Genomic DNA, 17,882 nt, shown 5'->3' with positions numbered 1-17,882 from the left:
AAAACTATCAAAGGAATCAACTTTTTAAAGTGACAGTTACCTCTGCATATTTTTCCAAAGAATCATTAGATTGTTTTTAGAAAACTCAGCTCAGTGATTAAAGTTCCACATAATCATAAGAAGTCATAATATTTTATCCAGTATGATAACTGAATCTCTTAGCAGAACTAAAATGTATAGAAACTCCTGTGTTAGCATGTTTTTATCATGCTAAATTCCCATTCAGATTTTTATAATAGTCACTGATACTGAAAAAAAAAAGGCATTACATTACTCTTATAATCATACCTTCAGAGATGCCCCAAGTTTCTCTTGAGTTACTTACAGTCATGAGGGGTTGGGTAATACTGACAGCATGTTAAGACACCTAGACTGTACCCTTCCATCAACAAGAAAAATGAAACTCTTTACTTCTAACCACATATTCCCAAGTTTCTGCAATAATCCTCTTGATTCAAAAACACCACTGCCTACAAGAGATCGGTTAGTACATACAAACAGCACAGGAACAACACAGCACAATCCCTGATACATTAAATACAAAGTATAAAGTATACAAATTTGGAAAAGGCATATGGTGGCTGTTGGGGGGCAGAAAGTACACAAAACAAACAGAATTCTTAGCTCCCAGGGCCTGAAGTATGTGTTCTGCACAACATACACTTTTGGGGGGCGTCCAGGAGGAGTCTGCCCATATTACGTCATATAGTACTTCTTTGATGTACATAATACATCATATAGAACTTCTTTGATGTTGCTCTGGTGGGAAACAATACAGTGGATTTTAAGATGAGTAAACTATATAGAAATTATAAGCAAATCAAATTTTAAATGACTATATTACATACATTTAATACTGAAAAACTATTTCCTAGGAAATAGTAACACAGTAAAAAAAAAAACATCAGTACACAGAGAACTGGGTAAGACATGGTTTGGTTCTGAGGATTTATAGCTCAAGAACATCAGAATCACAAATTGCTTCCATATGATTTCAATCACGGATGGAGAAAAGAGGGCCATTCTACCTACAGTTCTAACTAGCATTAAAAGCAATATACATCTCTCATTAAAGTTATGTTTATAGAATGAAAATTTGATGAATGGGCATATTAAATCTTCTATCTGAGATCCAGATGTTAAAAAAAAAAAAAACAACACATTATTTAAAACAATTTAAATAAAACAGTAAAAATACAGATCCATATAAACTCACTATTCTTGTTTAATATATGAAGTGAGGAATCTGGAAATGGAACACATGTGGAAGAACTGTATATAGTCTAATCTGCATGCCTTAGCTGGAGTAACAAGAATCAGGTTAGCAGTTTTATGTAGTGCTATCATCAGCATTGTATTCTGACCCCTCAACAATTATTTTTTCTACATAGGAAAAACAGCACGATGAAGAAGCAAAAAACAACCTGTGCAACTCACTCATAAATTCTGTTATGAAGAACAAGACCCTTTCCCATATTTCAAGCTTTTTCATTCAAAGTGGAATATGAAGAACTGCACTGCACTGTACTTCAGGAACAGGAACAAGATTCTTGGAACAAGAACTTGTGTCTAAATAATTTATTGTTCAAGAATAAAACCATGCTTCCCATTTTGCAAACTGAGAAAGCCTTCAATGATATTAAAACTGATATAAGACTTTCATGTCTGTAGAATTTTGGGGGAAGAAACTTTGAAGGAAATTCCCAGGAGAACTCCTTCAAAGTGATTCTTTCTTCATGGAGGCAAAGCTAGTTTTTGTAGGATCTAACATGCGCATGGCTGCTATGGTCAAAATTTCCACAGGAAAATTCTTGAATGGAGAAGGAAAAAGTGGAACGAGAAGCATTCAGGTATCACTAAAAAAATCTGCCTCACGGATACAATACTTGGTCGATATATTTTTATTTAGGAGCCTAAAGGAAAGAATCTTCCGTGTATCTAGCTACTTCATGTTAAAAGAGACACCCAAGTATACATAAAAAGAATTGTAAGGTAGAAAAAAAAGTTCTGGCAACGCAGAACTGTACAACATTTTTTTTTTTAATTTCTGAAAAACAAGAACACTGAAAAAGAAAAAAGAGCCTAATAAATTCATTGAAAACTGAAGTCTGAAAACAGTCTAGTCAAATGGTCCTCTGAAACTGTTTCATATTGGACCTGCCATAGATAAAAGGACTGCAAGAGGTAGTACTGAAGATAATGGAAGTCTGCTTGAAGGGTATCTGATATTTCTGTCTATAGCATTTGCTTCACTACGTAGTTTGTACATGTTACAGTAAGATTTCCACGTGTAAGTATGTGAGTGTACACAGATTATACATAATCAACTTAAATATACAGATTAACGTGAATGTGAACATTAAAGAGACTGCATATATTTCATCTCATAGAGCTTTGAGCAATACACTTCTTTCACAATCCCAACACACCCAATCTCAGTCTCCTGTCTCATCTTCTGTCTTGGATTTAGGATACTTTCTCATTCTTGAGTTGTTTCCTTGTACAAACAAGCAAAGCAAATTTCTAAGTCTTTAACAGGGTAAGACTTTATTTTCAAATAAATAAATTTCTATGCTGTGCTCCAAGAAAAGCTTCAGTTGCCTGAACAAAGAATGCTTCAGCCCACCTAAGAGATCAGTGACTTTATTATACAGATCACGATATAAGACTGCATTGTTATAATTTCGTAAATGGCAGATTTAAGACACTACTAAGAAGTAATTTGTGCCTTTGAATGCCTATTACAATGCGAAAAGCTATTTCCTTCTTCAGTCATTAATCATCACAGGAAGAAAGAAGGCCTCTGGGACTCAGCTATTGAGGAGCTGGTGGCAGCTCTTCACCAGGTGGAAACAATTATTTATGGGTACATGACCCACACCGTATCGGGTATGGCTAGACAGTTTCCAGCTGATTAAATAAAATTAAAATCGCATTCCTTACCTTTTCATTTGTTCCTATCTGGAAGAAAGCTCTTATCAATTCCTTATGTGCATTCACTGCTTTGTGCCATCATTATTTCTACACATAATCTCACAGAGCTGACCCTCTGCTGAGTATAGCTTTTACAAGAGTACAAAACAACACACAGCATAGACTTTCAAGCTCACTTGTCAAGTATAAAAAACATATAATAGATATGTGAACTCCAAACAATTTAGTACTTTCAGCTGATCATTTAGCAGTGACTAATTACAGAACTGCACATACTGCAAAAATTAATAACCTAAATTATTATCAGCTTTAAAAATTGAGGCCAAGCTGTATTTTTTCTATGCAATACCATATAAGACCCAGCAAGCAGTTGTGCCACTGCTGGGATTGACAGAACCCACTCACAATTTCTCTCATTCTCTTCACTCAGTGCTACAAATATGCACTGTTGAGAATACGTCTCATGTTTCCTTAAAGCACCACAAGCAAAAGCAGTCTGGTCCTTATGAGTTTAAAGTTTTGATATACTCAAAAAACCTGAAAATATGAATCCACCAGACTCAATAATTCCAAAGGCATGTAAAAAGAAACCAAAATATCTTTGAACAAACAGATTTAAGTAAATATTTTTTCCTTTATTCTCTGAAAGCTTAAGACTGGCATCAGGACTTCAAAATACCTGGTGTTGGACTAGCATTTATCCACAATTTTTTTAAGCCAAGTACAAAGCTTGGTAACCACTCACTACAGGCAGACAAACTGCAGTAGTCCCATCAGTATTACCAGTGTGTCAGCAACAAAACAGCTTGTGTAACAGCTGGTGAGTCTGGCCCAGCCCCTGATATATGGTTTGCAATGTATAGTGTTATTTTTGCTTCATTCACGTGGGTTAAAACTGACTAAAAAGAACAAGCACATCCTTCTTGAGTTCCCAAAAACCCAATTTACTTCAGAGTTTTTGTACAAGTATTTAAGTATTTACCATAAGTCTCTGTTCCCCCAGATGTTTCCTTTTGCAGATGTTAGGCAACAAAGATGCTTACAGTCAGCTCATGTTCAGCAGTTCTAAGTGCCCTTTCTCTCACTAATCACAGGCTGCATGCACTCTTCGCTCTTAGTAATAATTTTCATGTTTCGATGCTGCTAGGAAGCAATGCTTGTTAAATACATGCATTTTCTTAGGACTGGCATAGTCACAATTTCCCCAAGCTTTTCATACATTAACAGTACACACTTTTGAAACTATCTTCCGGCTTTTATCATAAAACAACTTAGGTTGGAAGGAACCTTAATGATCATCCAGTTCCAACCATGTGCTGTGGGCAGCGCAGCCACCCTGCTAATAAAGCTGCCCAGGGCTCCACCCAAGCGGGTCTTAAACATCTCCACGCATGGGGCACCCACAGCCTCCCTGGGCAACCTATGCCAGGGCCTCAACATCACAGAATCATAGAATAGCCTGGGTTGAAAAGGACCACAATGATCACCTAGTTTCAACCCCCCTGCTATGTGCAGGATCACCAACTACTACACCAGACTGCCCAGAGCCACATCTAGCCTAGCCTCAAATGCCTCCAGGGATGGGGCATCCACATGGGGCATCCTTCTTGGGCAACCTGTTCCAGGGCCATACTCAGAAAAAAAAAAAAGAAAGAAAGAAAAAAAAAAAAAAAAACACTATATCTTATCGCTATACGACTATAAAGTCAGTTCTCTTCCTGTTCATCAGCTCCCCTCAAGTACTCTTGAAAGAAAGCGGCAACTAGATCTCCCTGGAGCTTTCTCCAAGCTGAAGAAGCGCAGCTCCCTTAACCTTCCTTCTTAGGAGAGGTGCAGTCCAACTCCCGGGCTGCTTCTGGACCCCCTCCAAGAGCTGCAGTCCTTCCCACGCTGGGGGCCCCAGGACGCAGTATTCCAGGTGGGGCCCCAGGAGGGCAGGGCAGAGGGGGGACAGCCAGCATTCCGGCTTCCCTTTCAACTGCTGTCCCCTGCTGTACCTCGTTTGTTCCACAATTCTTGCAATTACTGCACATTCTATCATTATCGTGGTTTATTACCTTGCAAAAGACAGCCTTAAAAAAAAAAAAAAAAAATCTGCTTTTTTTAGCTAAATAACTTGTCTGGCAAAGAGTAACCAGACAGTACTGCCGGACTGGGGGAACCGCTGCCAGCAGCACTCGGTACCCAGCAACCTCCCCCCTGGACGCCCTTTCGACCCCGGGTGGCGGAGCGGGGCGGGGCGGGGCGGCCTGGGACGCGCCCCTTCCGCGGCGGAAGTGCGCACGGAGCCCGACTGACGGTAACGTGGCGGCCGGTGGCTCGGCCCTGCAGCGGGTGCGGGCCCGGGAGATAAACAGCTGCTCAAGCAAGCACGACCCTCCCCCGCCTGCGGCTGGTCCGCAGCCTACGCCGGCACGACCTTTGGAGTCGCAACTGCTGCCACCCTGGCGGCTCCCGAAGCGCCCTGGTGACGCTGCGGAGAGCGTCGCGGGTGCGTCCGCAGCCCTAAGCGCGGGCTGCGCGTGCGCGCGGAGCTGGGCTGGGCTGTGCTGTGCTGTGCTGTGCTGGGAGTGGGCGGACTGACCGTGTGGGCCACCCAGCGGCTGTGGGGCCGTAGGTGCAGACAAATGGACGACGCTGCACAGCGGAGATCTGCTTAGGAAAGATCGCCCCAGAGAAGGGTGGTTTGGTCTTCTGGAAAGAGACCCGTCTTATGTGTATCTTCTATTGTTCCCCGGGCACCTGGATTTGTTTCTTGGGTTTGGTGCTTTTCAGAAATCTGGATTTGCAGTATGGTTGCTCAGAAACCAGAGTATTCACATTCAAAGAAATTTCACTTTTGCAGCAAAGTTCTTCTCTCCTTAAGCCTCCTTGAAAGTAACTTTGATTTGTTTAGGTAAAATTTTACCATGTTTGTGGACAGGGGAGGCAAAAAATTTGTTCGAGGGCAACAAATATGTTCTAATTACACAAATTGGACCGTTACCATAATTTAGTGACAGGATTTAGGGTTATCTGTGTAGTGTTAACAATTTACTTCATTTACTTGAAATATTTTGCTAACAGTTTTTAGGTGTTCCTTCTTTCTAACTCAGTTGAGACAATGACCAACTTTGAAAAGAACTTCCATCAGGAAATGGTTTCCCAGCTGCATAATTTTGCTGCGGTTGGAGATGCAGCCGGGCTGAAAGCATTGCTCAGCCGTTCTCCGTCACTGCTCAATGCGACTGCAGGTAATGGCTGGACAGCCCTGATGTACGCTGCGAGAAATGGACACTTTGATGTTGTGCGGATTCTTCTTGAAGGAGGGTAAGCTGTTCAGTAGGTCCCGCTGAGGAGCTCGATCCCTTTCTTCCCATTTAAATGCGGCATCAGAGACGTACATTTACTTGGTAGATAGCAGAAGAATTTTCAGGCTTAAAACTCAGAAATTTATGTCAGTTTATAACTGGATTGTGCTACTGCATCATGATTTCCATACTTGCTAACAGTTTCAACTATGTGAGGATTTCTAAAGTTATTGCTTTGATCTTCAAAGACAGGGTTACTCCTCCCAAAAACCAATACAGTACAATAAAATACAGTGATACAATCCCATTACAAGTACTATTCTGAGTATAAATTTGATAAATTTAATTGTTCCACTTAGACTTTTTGTCTCAGGTTTAATTGTAATACATTTGAACCAGTGATATTGCAGAATATCTGCAAGCATATTGACCATTATCTTGGACATGATAGACATGCCTTTACCAAAGTCAATGATTGCTGAATTTCATTCATTTATTGTTTTTCAGACACTTCTTCCTTCTTAAGCTTTTCTTTTTTTTTTTTTTTTTTTTTCCTCCCCTTTGGTCAATATGAAACCAGACATGTTTTTTGCTTGTCAAGGACTTATTTTAATTTTTGTTATCTGTCCTCAAGTCAAATCCTGTAGTTCTGGTTTTGCACGAGACTGAATAAAGCAGAAAATGCTTCAGAGGTCCTCAAACCTCAGGGTTCTCTAAAGCCCATATAAAGCTAGGATTGACATGTTTCTAATGAGTAACATTCCAAAGTGAGAGCAAGAGCTCAGCTGACCTCTATGGTGTCTCCCTCGTGTTAGTATTGACCTCAGTGTTCTTTAATGTCTTTATCAATGACAGATATAGTAGATTGAATGCACCATCAGCAAGTTCATAGATGATGGCAATCTGAGTGGCACAGTCCTTGGTGGCATTTAAGACTAAGTTGTATGGGGCTCTGGGCAGCCTGATCTACTGGGAGTTATCTCTGCCCAAGGCAGGAAGGCTTGGAATTATTTGATCTTTAAGGTCCTTTCCAACCCAAACGTCTCAGTGATTCTATGAAGACCAGTCAGTTCCTTTCTGTATCCCTAATTACACTGCCAAACTAGACTAGTTCATTCTGTGGTTATAAGTAATTATCAAGCCTGCTGTTCAACATCCTCCCAGATCTTCTCACCCTTATTTTTAAGACCTACTAAGGTAATGTACCTTCTTCTGCTGGGGCTCACCATGGAGTCTCAAGTGAGTGCTCTTTTGTACCGTAATTAGTGTATTCTAGCAAGTAGAGCAGCCTTGCTGTGCCACATATTGTAGATTGAAGTCCTGTGTGTTTTTGAGGAGCCCTCTGAGATTTTGGAGAAGTTGCCAGTTTGACAGAGTTCTGCTTATTATATATAAAAAAAAAAGAAGGAAAGAAGGAATTTTCTGCTTGTAAATGCCCTTTTCATGGCCGTTCTCTTAGGCCCTATTTACTGATGTGTTACTACAGCCTCATTGGTTTCATATCAGTAATGTTTAGTCATAGTAGTCATGTGGAAAAACGCAATTGCTGGATGTGTAAACATGAACATCAAGTACAACTAGCAAGGTAATGTTAGTATAACATTCTGCAAACTAAGCCTGAGTGATTTTTTTCAATTCATCCATGCTTGAGAAAAGCTATGAGAGACATTTATAGACTGGAAGAAGTATCTTGGTGATCTGAAAAGTTTGGGCCACTGCCGAAGATACTGGATAGCAGTTTCATCACAGTCTGCATGGTCCCGAGCAGGCAGAAAATGGAAGACAAAATCGGAATGAAATTCAGTGTCTAAGTGATAAGAAAATAAGTAGAAAACAAGGCAAGATTTTAACCTAAGAAGAAAAAAAAATGAGAATAAATGAGCAATATCAGTTCCTTCAGCACCAAGAGCCTTTATGTTAGTCTTTGATTACTTCCCCACAATATACTCGAACTCTCTCAGACACGATTTAGTTTAATTGAAATCTCATGTAAAAGCACTCCTGCCTGTGATAAAGTTACCTGTGTATCAGCAACGTGAATACACTGGTGTCTTCTGGATTTAAAAACTAATAAGTCTGACACAGCATCTACTGTATAATTTGAAGTTTACAGTTTTTACAGTAATATTTTCTTTTACATTACAATTTTTAGTTTACAGTTTTTTACAGTATTTTTGTTTTACTTAGCCTCCTGGTTTAAAATTGACAATAAAAATAAAAATAGTAGTTTACTCTTTTTTGATTGGCTCACCAGTTCACTTCCATGTATTTCAGATATACTTTTTTAATTTATTGAAATATTTACAATGAGTCACTGCTTTACCAGATGTTTCATTCTGCTTTGTTTTGGGAACAAAGAGATCTGCATAGGCCAACTTACGTCCCAGACTTACCTGAGTGCTGCTTTTCTCTCTAAGCACAGGCCATATTCTTCATTCTTACTTACTGGTAAACTTGTTTTTTAAGTGTTTTGAAGACTCTTTTGGTAGCTTCTGGAAAGCTGTGCTAACTAAACTACTTAATTTTGTGTTGCTGGTAAGGCAGAAGAGTGCTCTTTCTTGCCTTTCAAAATTCCCCTGTAAAGAGTCTTGAGCCAATGGGGGTTTTTTTGTTTCTTCTAGCAGGGCAGGACAGCATGTTGCAGTGTTTGGGATTTTAATTAATTGGTTACTCTTGTACTACATGAAGCATGCTAAGTGATGTCAAAAATGCACCAAAAATGAGAGATTTGACCATAGCAAAATAAAAACTACAATCATTTTTTAATACCATCAGTATATAGCCTGAAGAACGCCCTTGATTCTGAGTTTTGAAAAGTTGATGCAGCTCAATAGTATCAAATCTATGTGCTGTAACAATAGTACAACATTGGAACTCTTCCTGAAAAAATTCACTCTGTTAACTGTTGTTCTTTTCTGTTTCTGTAGGTGTGATAGATCCATCATTAATAAGTCAAGGCAGACAGCTCTGGACATAGCTAAATTTTGGGGGTACAAGCACATTGCTAATTTGTTGGCTAATGCAAAAGGTGGACAGAAGCCTGGTTTTCTGCCAACTGAAGTGAAAGGATATTCAAATTATTTTGGCACAACGCTTCTGGACCGAAGAAGTGATAAAAGAATAGATTCCAAGTGGCTAAGCAAAAAACAAAGCCATCCAGCTACAGTATACATACTCTTCTCAGACCTAAGTCCATTGGTTACTCTGAGAGGGGGAGCAGAGAAGTTGCAGCAGCCAGAAGTTAGGCTTTGCAGACTGCACCACAAGGATGTGGAACAGTACATAAGCCAGACTGAAGAAGTCACCTTGATTTTTCTTGGAGTTGATCTGAAGTTGCACATGAATCTTTTGACTGCTCACAATGGGGAGGTTCTACAAGAAGGTGATGATGATGGGCTCGTCGCTTGGTTTGCTCTTAGCATAAATCCTACTTCTGCTGAGAGACTTAAACAGAAGCACGAGGATTGTTACTTTCTTCATCCACCAATGCCAGCACTACTGCAGCTGCCTGAAAACGAAGCTGGTAAGATGCATAAAATCAACAGTGATCAAATACGTAGTCAGAAAGATATGGTTTGGTATTTGTTGAGGTATGCTGGAAGGACAAATCGTTGCAAGGTAATCAAGTATTTTCAATCACAATAGAAAAAATGAAATTTTCACAGTTTTGTTAGTGGTTTTGTGAAGAATTCTATGTGTAAAAATGTATAGTTGCAAAGTGCTAATATTTGCAACTGTGAGTAGTAAACTGTTAAATGTATTAATTATCATGGTTTTACAAATAACACTGTTTTAATATTAATGCATGTGCATTAATGTTGTAAAAAGAAGAAGAAGAAAAAAAAAAAAAGAAAAAATCTGTTGTTACTCATCTTCATTACAAGAAACTTTACAAGTCCTTTGTAAGGGTGTGTTGAATACTTAACCAGAGGAGAAAACTGAGAGCAAGTGTTGCAAGGTTGGGATCCCAGTTTGAATGACTGCCACAGGCATGTTACAACAGCTCTGTTGCAATAATGTCACTTCTAGAGAAGGATAAAGGGCAAACTCAACTTGCACCTCAAATTTAAGTGAGACAGTCATTACCTTGTTATGTCAAGATATCTGTAGTAAATGCCTTTTTCACCTTAGATAAAGTGTGGTATGCAGTTCTGGCACTTCCTGCAGGCAAAGAAATTTCAGTGAAGAAGAGGTTATGTTGATCTGGACGAATATCTTAAATAAATTGATCTGTATCTACATCATACATGCATTGTATTTCATATGCTGTACTGCAAATAAAAAAAACTTGCATCATGTGGCTTCTGATGCAGTTGATAACAGTTTAAGCCATAGTCTACTTTGATTTTTACGTTAGGCTTTAATACTTCTTTTTTTCTCTAATTTGAAGAGCTTAAATGAATTAGTATGCGATTTTATGCATTCTTAATCTATTTTTTAATAGGAGTAGTAGCCCAGGCTAGATCTATTTTAGCATGGCACAGCCGCTACCGTTTCTGCCCAACTTGTGGGAGTGCAACCAAGATTGAAGATGGTGGCTACAAGAAAACTTGTGTGAAAGAAGATTGTCCCAGTCTCCAAGGTGTTCATAACACGTCATATCCAAGAGTTGGTGAGGATATTGTAAGATAAGCTTGTTCAAATGTTACGAAGTGCATGTTTACTCAGGTGTTTTTTTTTTTTTTAATTATTTCAATTTCTGTTCTGTTCTTACATATTTGTCTCTTCCCAGATTGTGCGTGTTTCAGCTGTATGTAGGATTACAAAATTCAGATTTCTCTCTTTTGCTTAATACCATGACAAAAAAATGACAGTGACAATAAGAGCATTTACTGCAATGCAATGTAGTTAGAAATTCCAACAATATAAATGATATAATGATATTAACAATCCAGAAGGTTTAATTTTACATTTTTCTCTTAGTGACAGCATTAACCATCTGCTCTGTTTGACTTTTTATTGTCAGTTGCAAACTGCCAGGTTTATTTTTATTCAGAAAATAAGCTTATTCTCCAGCTCGTTTTATTTACATGTTGCAAAGGAGATTATTATAATTGGTATGGTATTGATGCGAAGATAACAAGGAATGAAAATGGCTCTTTTTTTCCTGCATGATATGGTATCACCTTTCCTTCCACTACCTATTCTTCTCTTTTGCATTTGTAGTTCTGGTACAACAGACTTAAAGAAGGAATGAGAGAATATAGAAAAGACTGCCAAATCAGTGTTGATACTTATGCCTTTCTCTCAAAAAAGGGTTTACAGACAGCAGTATTGCATATTCTTCTTTGTGCCATGTGGCAGATACCTGTGAGTAGGACAACAGACTTTGAGATCATTGATTATGATAATTACTGAAGTAAACCTAGAGAGAAAATACTGGCATTTTGGACAATAAAAAAGAGAAAGCCTGAAAAATAATAGCAAGAGGAAAATGTTAACGCTGAGGCAGAAACATTTTAAAACAAAACATTGGAATAATTGAGAATAAAAAGGGAAGAAAGTAGATTAACAGTATGCAGAAACATATGACAAAAATGATATCAATAGAAAATATTTAGCAAAAAAGAAAAAGGTGCATAAAATTATCGAGAGTGAAAAGATGCAACATCAGATAAGGAATTGATAGCAAACAAGTGAAAGTGGAAAGGTTAGTCAGTATTGCATTCAGAGTGCCTGGCTCTGCATTGTGTATTTAAGTGGAAACTGTACCCTACAGGCCTGTGCTTTTAGAGGAGGTGATAGTAAATTGCATTTGTTACTGAAATTGTTTCTATCTGCTGGATGTATAGCTAAGTTAGTACCTCTGGACTCCTAACAGACTATGTGCTGGGGTAGCAGATAATTTATGCCATAGCCGTGGCTAGTAAACTGCTTACACAAAGTATTTGTGCTGCTAAACAAAAAACAACCAATCAAAGCAAAATAAAATAACTGCTTGCTCTTTGTGTACACATTTATGTATATACTTCAATATAGGCTGAATTTTCTTGCTGCTTTTAAGTCCTCCGAAAATTGAAATATGAAATATGTTCCTTTAATGTCCATTACAGATCCTGTTGTGATAATGCAAGTCATTCACCCAGATGGGAATCACTGCCTTTTAGGTAGACAAAAGAGGTTTCCCCCTGGAATGTTTACTTGTCTTGCTGGATTTGTAGAACCTGGTGAGTAATTTTCCCTTATCAGATGGTTTTCCCATGTACCAGCTTTATACAGTGTAAATAATTCAGAAATCTGTTCTGTGTTATGTCAAATAAATATTCTTGTTTCCTGCTAGATAAGTTGTAATAATAAACATACCTGTACTGTGTTCTGCAACAACTGCTTTAAAAAAAAAAAAAAAAAAGCAACAGAGTAAATAAAGGTTTCAAATCAGTCTCTCATCATACATTTCTAAATCATGTAATAAGTGACAAAAGACATTTTAAAATACATGTAAGGGTGATTCTTTGGTGATTTTTACAAAGGGGTTTTAATATAGGAGAAATAGAAGTTCTGCTTTATGTTTAAGCGATTGATTATATGGAAGATAAGCACAGATCTTGTAATACTCAAGGAAAAGCAAAGAGATTTTGCTAGCTGTGTTCAGCAGTAATATTTAGAATTAGTTAAAATTATTGGTAGTTGAAGAATGATTTATAAAATATTCTTATATTGTGAATACATCTTAATCACCAGCTATAGTGTAATTTATAGTAAATAACAGTATGCTGAACTGTATTCAGTAACTGCATGCAAGTGAAATATGGCAAGAGCATGAATAAGCTGATGTCATTTGAAAAAAAGCTTTATTTGAAAAAAGGTTTATTTCTTTACTCCTTTCTTAATTCTCCCAATTTTAGTACTTTCTGATACTGATTCAAATGTATATACTGAAATTTAAGACCACTGATCTTATCAGTTTCTGATCAGTTTAACTTAATTCCTCTAGAACTTTTATCTCTTAGTAATTCACTTGCTAGTTGAAAGAATACTTGGTTTGTTGCTTAGTAAAAAAAAAAATGAAGTAGATAACCACAGAAATTTATCCAGAAATTAATTCTGTAGTTGGATGAGAAGACTTAAAAGACTGAAAAGATTGCATTACTAGTGATTAGTTATCTTATGGGAGAAAGCAGAATGTGTAAGAACATCAGTGCATATTGCGATCTGTAGTAAAAAAAATTGATTCTTGCAGAACTGGTTTGAGCTATCTAAAAAGTTTCTTATCTTCAAATAAAACACTGATGCATGGATTGTCCACTTCAGTGAATCTGTAATCAGTGGTTACTGCAAAGCACGTATATGCTTATATATGCATATATGTAAGCTTATGACCACTTCCACTCCACATACACATCAGAAGTTATAGAATATCTCACATCAGAAGGTACTTGCAAGGATCACTGAGTCCAGCTGCTGTCCCTGCACAGCACCAATCAGAAATGAAGCCGTGTTTCTGGGAGTGCTATCAAGTACTTCTTGAACTCTGGCAGGCTTGTTACTGTGACTGTTTTCTTGGGGAGTCTGTTCCATTGCCTAAGCATTGTCTCAGTAAAGATTTGCCTTGTAAATCTTCCGTGAATGTGGACATAAAGTTTTTTTTTTTCATTGCAGTTTAAGTTTGGAGAGTTGTCTACACGTATCAAGATAATGAAGCATGAATCAGAGAAAGTGAATAATACAGTACAGAATTTTGTACAATTCTACTTAAGTCTCTATTTTTGTCATTTTAAGTAGTTCAACGAGCAGCTGTTACATTCTTACTGAAAACTTAAAAATTAACACAATGCTATTTTTAAATGAACAGATCTGCATTTCAAAATTCATTTAAGGAACAGTGTCAGGTAATGGTAGGTTGCATGTATAATAAATTATCAATTCAGGAAATAGTTGTTACAGTGGAAAAATTACGATTTTTCATTTTCAGAGTTCCATTTTGCTGTGGTGGATAGCCTTATTAGTCTTCTGTGCCCTGAGCTTAAGATCTGTACCTTGATCCATGAACTAGATGATGCATAGTTGTCTATTGCCGTTTAAAATCCTTTGAGTCAGTTCAAAGCACAGAATGTAATCCTTGCTTGCAGTATTTTCATCTGCTCTTTGTTCTTTGCCCTTTTTGATAGGAGAAACAATAGAAGATGCTGTTCGAAGAGAAGTAGAAGAGGAAACTGGAGTCAAAGTTGGCCATGTTCAGTATGTCTCTTGTCAGCCATGGCCAATGCCCTCCTCCCTAATGATTGGCTGCTTAGCTGTTGCAGTGTCTACAGAAATTAGAGTTGACAAGAATGAAATAGAGGATGCCCGCTGGTTCACTAGAGAACAAGTAAAGTTCAATTTAATTTCCTTCTCGTATTGATTAGTCTGTGGTCGTATCACTTCTGGCAGAATAGATACTTGCTTTTTTCAGCAAGTTGAATGAGATAGTAATCTCTCCATTTTATTATACTGTAGTTGCATTATATTGTATTTGTAGAATACATGAACAGTAAAAGGCAGGTACTCATAAGGAGCTCAGTAATTACTGGGTCACAGGCAAGTCCATTTTATGTCATTACTGTCTCTTAGCTGTTCACCTTTTTCTTTTGGGACACATCCAAATTAGAGTTATTGTAGCCTAATTTTCTTCATAAAGAAAAAGTGTTGCATTTTGGCAGTAGTATTCTTCACCTGAATTACTGCAAACAAGTATGCTACCAAGTTTGGTGGGGCTGGAGGTGAAATTTAGATAAAAAATTCTTTGAAGTAATTATTTTAAATCTTTTTTTCATTACAGAGTTTCTTAATAATCTGGTACTGAGTGTAATTTACTTTGCATTAATGTAAAATTCTATATGTAGATTTCCTGATTATTTAACGTATGATCAAGTGAAACAGAAAAAAAAAACAACAACAACAACAAAGAACTTTGGCAGAAAGAGTTCATGAGTAGAAAATGTGAAGAATTGCTTATACAGCATAGTCTTCCTGGATTTTGCCACAAACTACTTAAAAGCTAAACTTCTAATAATGCTATACAACTGCTTAGCAGTTGCAAGTGTTGTGACTCTGCAAGTCAACTTGAAAGCAAAATTAGCCACCTACAGTCTCAGTGTATTTCTAACAATGCTAAAAACATTATTTTAAATGAATATCAGTCCTAATGCAGCTAGTCATGCAGATTGGTCTAGAATTGGGCATAAGTGCACTTCAGAAATGTGCTAATCTAAAAGCATACACCCATGCTGCTCACACTTGTTTCAGAAAATGAACAAAACATACTTTATCCTACACCATACGTTAAAATGAAAAAGAAAATATTTCATGAGCAGTATATAGCACCATCTGGTGGTTTCACCGTGCAGAGACTTCACAAAAACCTTAAATACTGCATTAACAGTCTATCTCCACAGTTGTATGAATACGAAAGTATCCCTTCGGGCACATTTGTGCTCAAAAATGTCAGAATCCAACATCTCTTCCAGGTGTGTTTTTCTGCATCTCGGAGACTCTGGTAGTAACCCTTTAATGGCTACAGTAACAATAGACTGATAATCATTGCGTCATTATCCCTATGTTAATTCAACATTAGATTTCATATGGCTTATAATATTTCTTCTAAGGAAAAAAATATGTATTTTTATTGCAGGTCGTGGATGTTCTCATTAAAGGAAATCAGCGTTTGTTCTTTGTACCACCGAGTCAAGCTATTGCACACCAGTTGATAAAACATTGGATTGGAATGAATGCTAATCTTTGAATTAAATTCTTTCTTCTAATGAATTCTAAAATTAAGAATGAATTTAAAAGAACTACTTATCTATTGTTTCTCCAACCATGTGGATTTTTGAGTCTTTCCTTAGGTTTCTGAGGTATACTAAGCAAATCTTTACAGATTTTTTCAGATCTGAGTGAAAACTGGGGGAGACTCAGTGAATATCCCAAGGAAGCAGACAACACATAGACAAAATGAATATTTTATTGTGCCCAGCTACTTTTTTTTGCATGTGTGATTTTTGATCAAATTACTATGTCTGTCATTATTATGCTCTTGATGTTGATTTGAGTTTTTCTATCCCTTCTCTGGAAGGAGTTACTACATTACAGGAAGGCCTAACCTATCCTCTAGTCTGAACTCTGCATTTATATCCTTCAGTTTTCTCATACTAGTATTCTCATTTTTTCCTATCTCCATTTTTTAAATTCTACATTGCACGGAAAACACCAGTGTTCATTGTTGAAACTCCTGTCAGTAACAGTTATTTTTGAGCTAATAGCATCATTAAGTGGTAAATATGCAGTACCTTTTGTCTCTTACATGAAGAACATTCTAAGCAGAACATTTGTTCCTGCAGATCCCCCAGACTAATTTGGCTGGCATTTAATCAGTTGTGTGAACTTGAATTTAAATTTCTAACACAGCACTCTGTTTATGAAAAATGCATTGGAAAATCTTTCCAAAAATCCGAAGTGTCTTTATATAAGGTAATGTACTTAGTGACAGTGAGTTATTTCATTCTCTGATAGAAATGGAATGGCAGAGTAATGGAGGAGAAAAGTAGATTATTTAAAAGACATGAAAATATATACAAAGCTGTTCTATAGAAATTGGGACAGTAGGTTGTTACTGCTATTAAGAATTTACAGTTGATAGGATTATAATCAACTCCAGCTGTATGATTGAGAAGGCAATATACTAATTATTTATTTAAGTGTTTTTAATGCTGTAGTTTAGATTTGTGCCTTAACTTATTGCTATTGAAGGAATATAAGCTTATATGAAATGAAAATGGAAGATTATAAAAGTATACCGTTATTAATGTCATTATGTTATGAATCAGTACTCTGTAATGATGCAGCAATATAAAAAGAAATACAAATGGCCAGGAGGCAGTGGGATCATAAGAATTAGCTTACTATTAAATCGTGCTTTGTTTATTCAGAATAATATGAATATTTTTTTAATCAATGTAAAATTTGTTTCAAAATTCTTTGTGAGTCCGGAATCATTAAAAATGTTCTACAGATCCTAATACTTACTTGTTTCTATTCAACATTCCTATTATAGCAACAATTTTTTTATGGCAACACGCATCAAGCTTTTAAGAAAGAAACTCTTCTGACAATTAGAAAGGGTGATGAATCATACATTGCTTCATTCTCTTCCTTGTTTCACCCATACCTACAAATTAAGAAAATAAGGGTATCACTTGAGCCATGTGAAATTAAGAAGGAAACAATGCACTGCTTTGCTGTAAGATCTCTTTTACAGAGGAAAGGTAATATGAGAAGTTTTCATGGACTATCTATACTAGCAGGACTGCATATGGTCAGTGGAATTAATCCTTTGAAAAATCAGTGTCAAACAGAAGGAAGTCTAGTTGCAGCTTCTTCCTACAGATAGAGAAGAGTGAAGTGCATGAGACAGTAGTGGAGAAAAATGTTAAGAAAGATGAACAAGAAGGGAATGAGGAGCAGGTGGAAGAAGCAGAATAATGCAAAGAGCAAATATAGATTATATAAAGATAAACCATTTATCACACTAAGATAACTAAAAATATATGTAAAGGTTCCATCCTAATATTAGCTTTTCATGTAGGAAATTATATGTATGGGTGGGTTGCTATAGCAATGAGTTTGTAACTGAAACTCTGTAGAAGGCGCCCATAGCCAATGTTGAGATTCAGTTTTTGTAAT

At 37.0% G+C, this 17,882-nt stretch overlaps 1 protein-coding gene across 5 annotated transcripts; it reads left to right on the top strand.

Moving 5' to 3' along the window:
- Positions 1–5,129: 5,129 nt before the first annotated feature.
- NUDT12 (nudix hydrolase 12) lies at positions 5,130–17,218 on the top strand. 5 transcript variants are annotated; one of them, XM_085213355.1, is made up of 7 exons: positions 5,130–5,233; positions 6,030–6,243; positions 9,152–9,747; positions 10,669–10,836; positions 12,278–12,391; positions 14,333–14,532; positions 15,835–17,218. In XM_085213355.1, exons 2-7 carry the CDS (start codon positions 6,038–6,040, stop codon positions 15,943–15,945), a joined length of 1,395 nt encoding a protein of 464 aa, XP_085069481.1. In that variant the 5' UTR covers positions 5,130–5,233; positions 6,030–6,037; the 3' UTR covers positions 15,946–17,218. The 5 variants fall into 5 exon arrangements, with proteins under 5 accessions (XP_085069481.1, XP_085069479.1, XP_085069478.1 ...); XM_085213353.1 differs by having other exon boundaries at positions 5,160–5,233; positions 6,001–6,243; XM_085213352.1 differs by having other exon boundaries at positions 5,183–5,425.
- The last annotated feature ends 664 nt before the right edge of the window (positions 17,219–17,882 follow it).

This window comes from Meleagris gallopavo, chromosome Z, assembly GCF_905368555.1.
Source record: "Meleagris gallopavo chromosome Z, MGAL_WU_HG_1.1, whole genome shotgun sequence".
NCBI classification, from domain to species: Eukaryota; Metazoa; Chordata; class Aves; order Galliformes; family Phasianidae; genus Meleagris; species Meleagris gallopavo.
The sequence above is the reverse complement of the archived record's forward strand: the minus strand, read 5'-3'. Positions and strand labels throughout refer to the sequence as shown.

What these genes read in the sequence shown, in the direction of transcription:
- NUDT12 (XM_085213355.1), top strand. Translation starts at nt 6,038, where the DNA reads ATGACCAACTTTGAAAAGAACTTCCATCAGGAAATGGTTTCCCAGCTG. An exon ending in GCTGCCTGAAAACGAAGCTG is followed by an intron (nt 9,748 to 10,668) that starts GTAAGATGCATA and finishes ATTTTTTAATAG; the next exon opens with GAGTAGTAGCCCAGGCTAGA. An exon ending in CACGTCATATCCAAGAGTTG is followed by an intron (nt 10,837 to 12,277) that starts GTGAGGATATTG and finishes TGTCCATTACAG; the next exon opens with ATCCTGTTGTGATAATGCAA.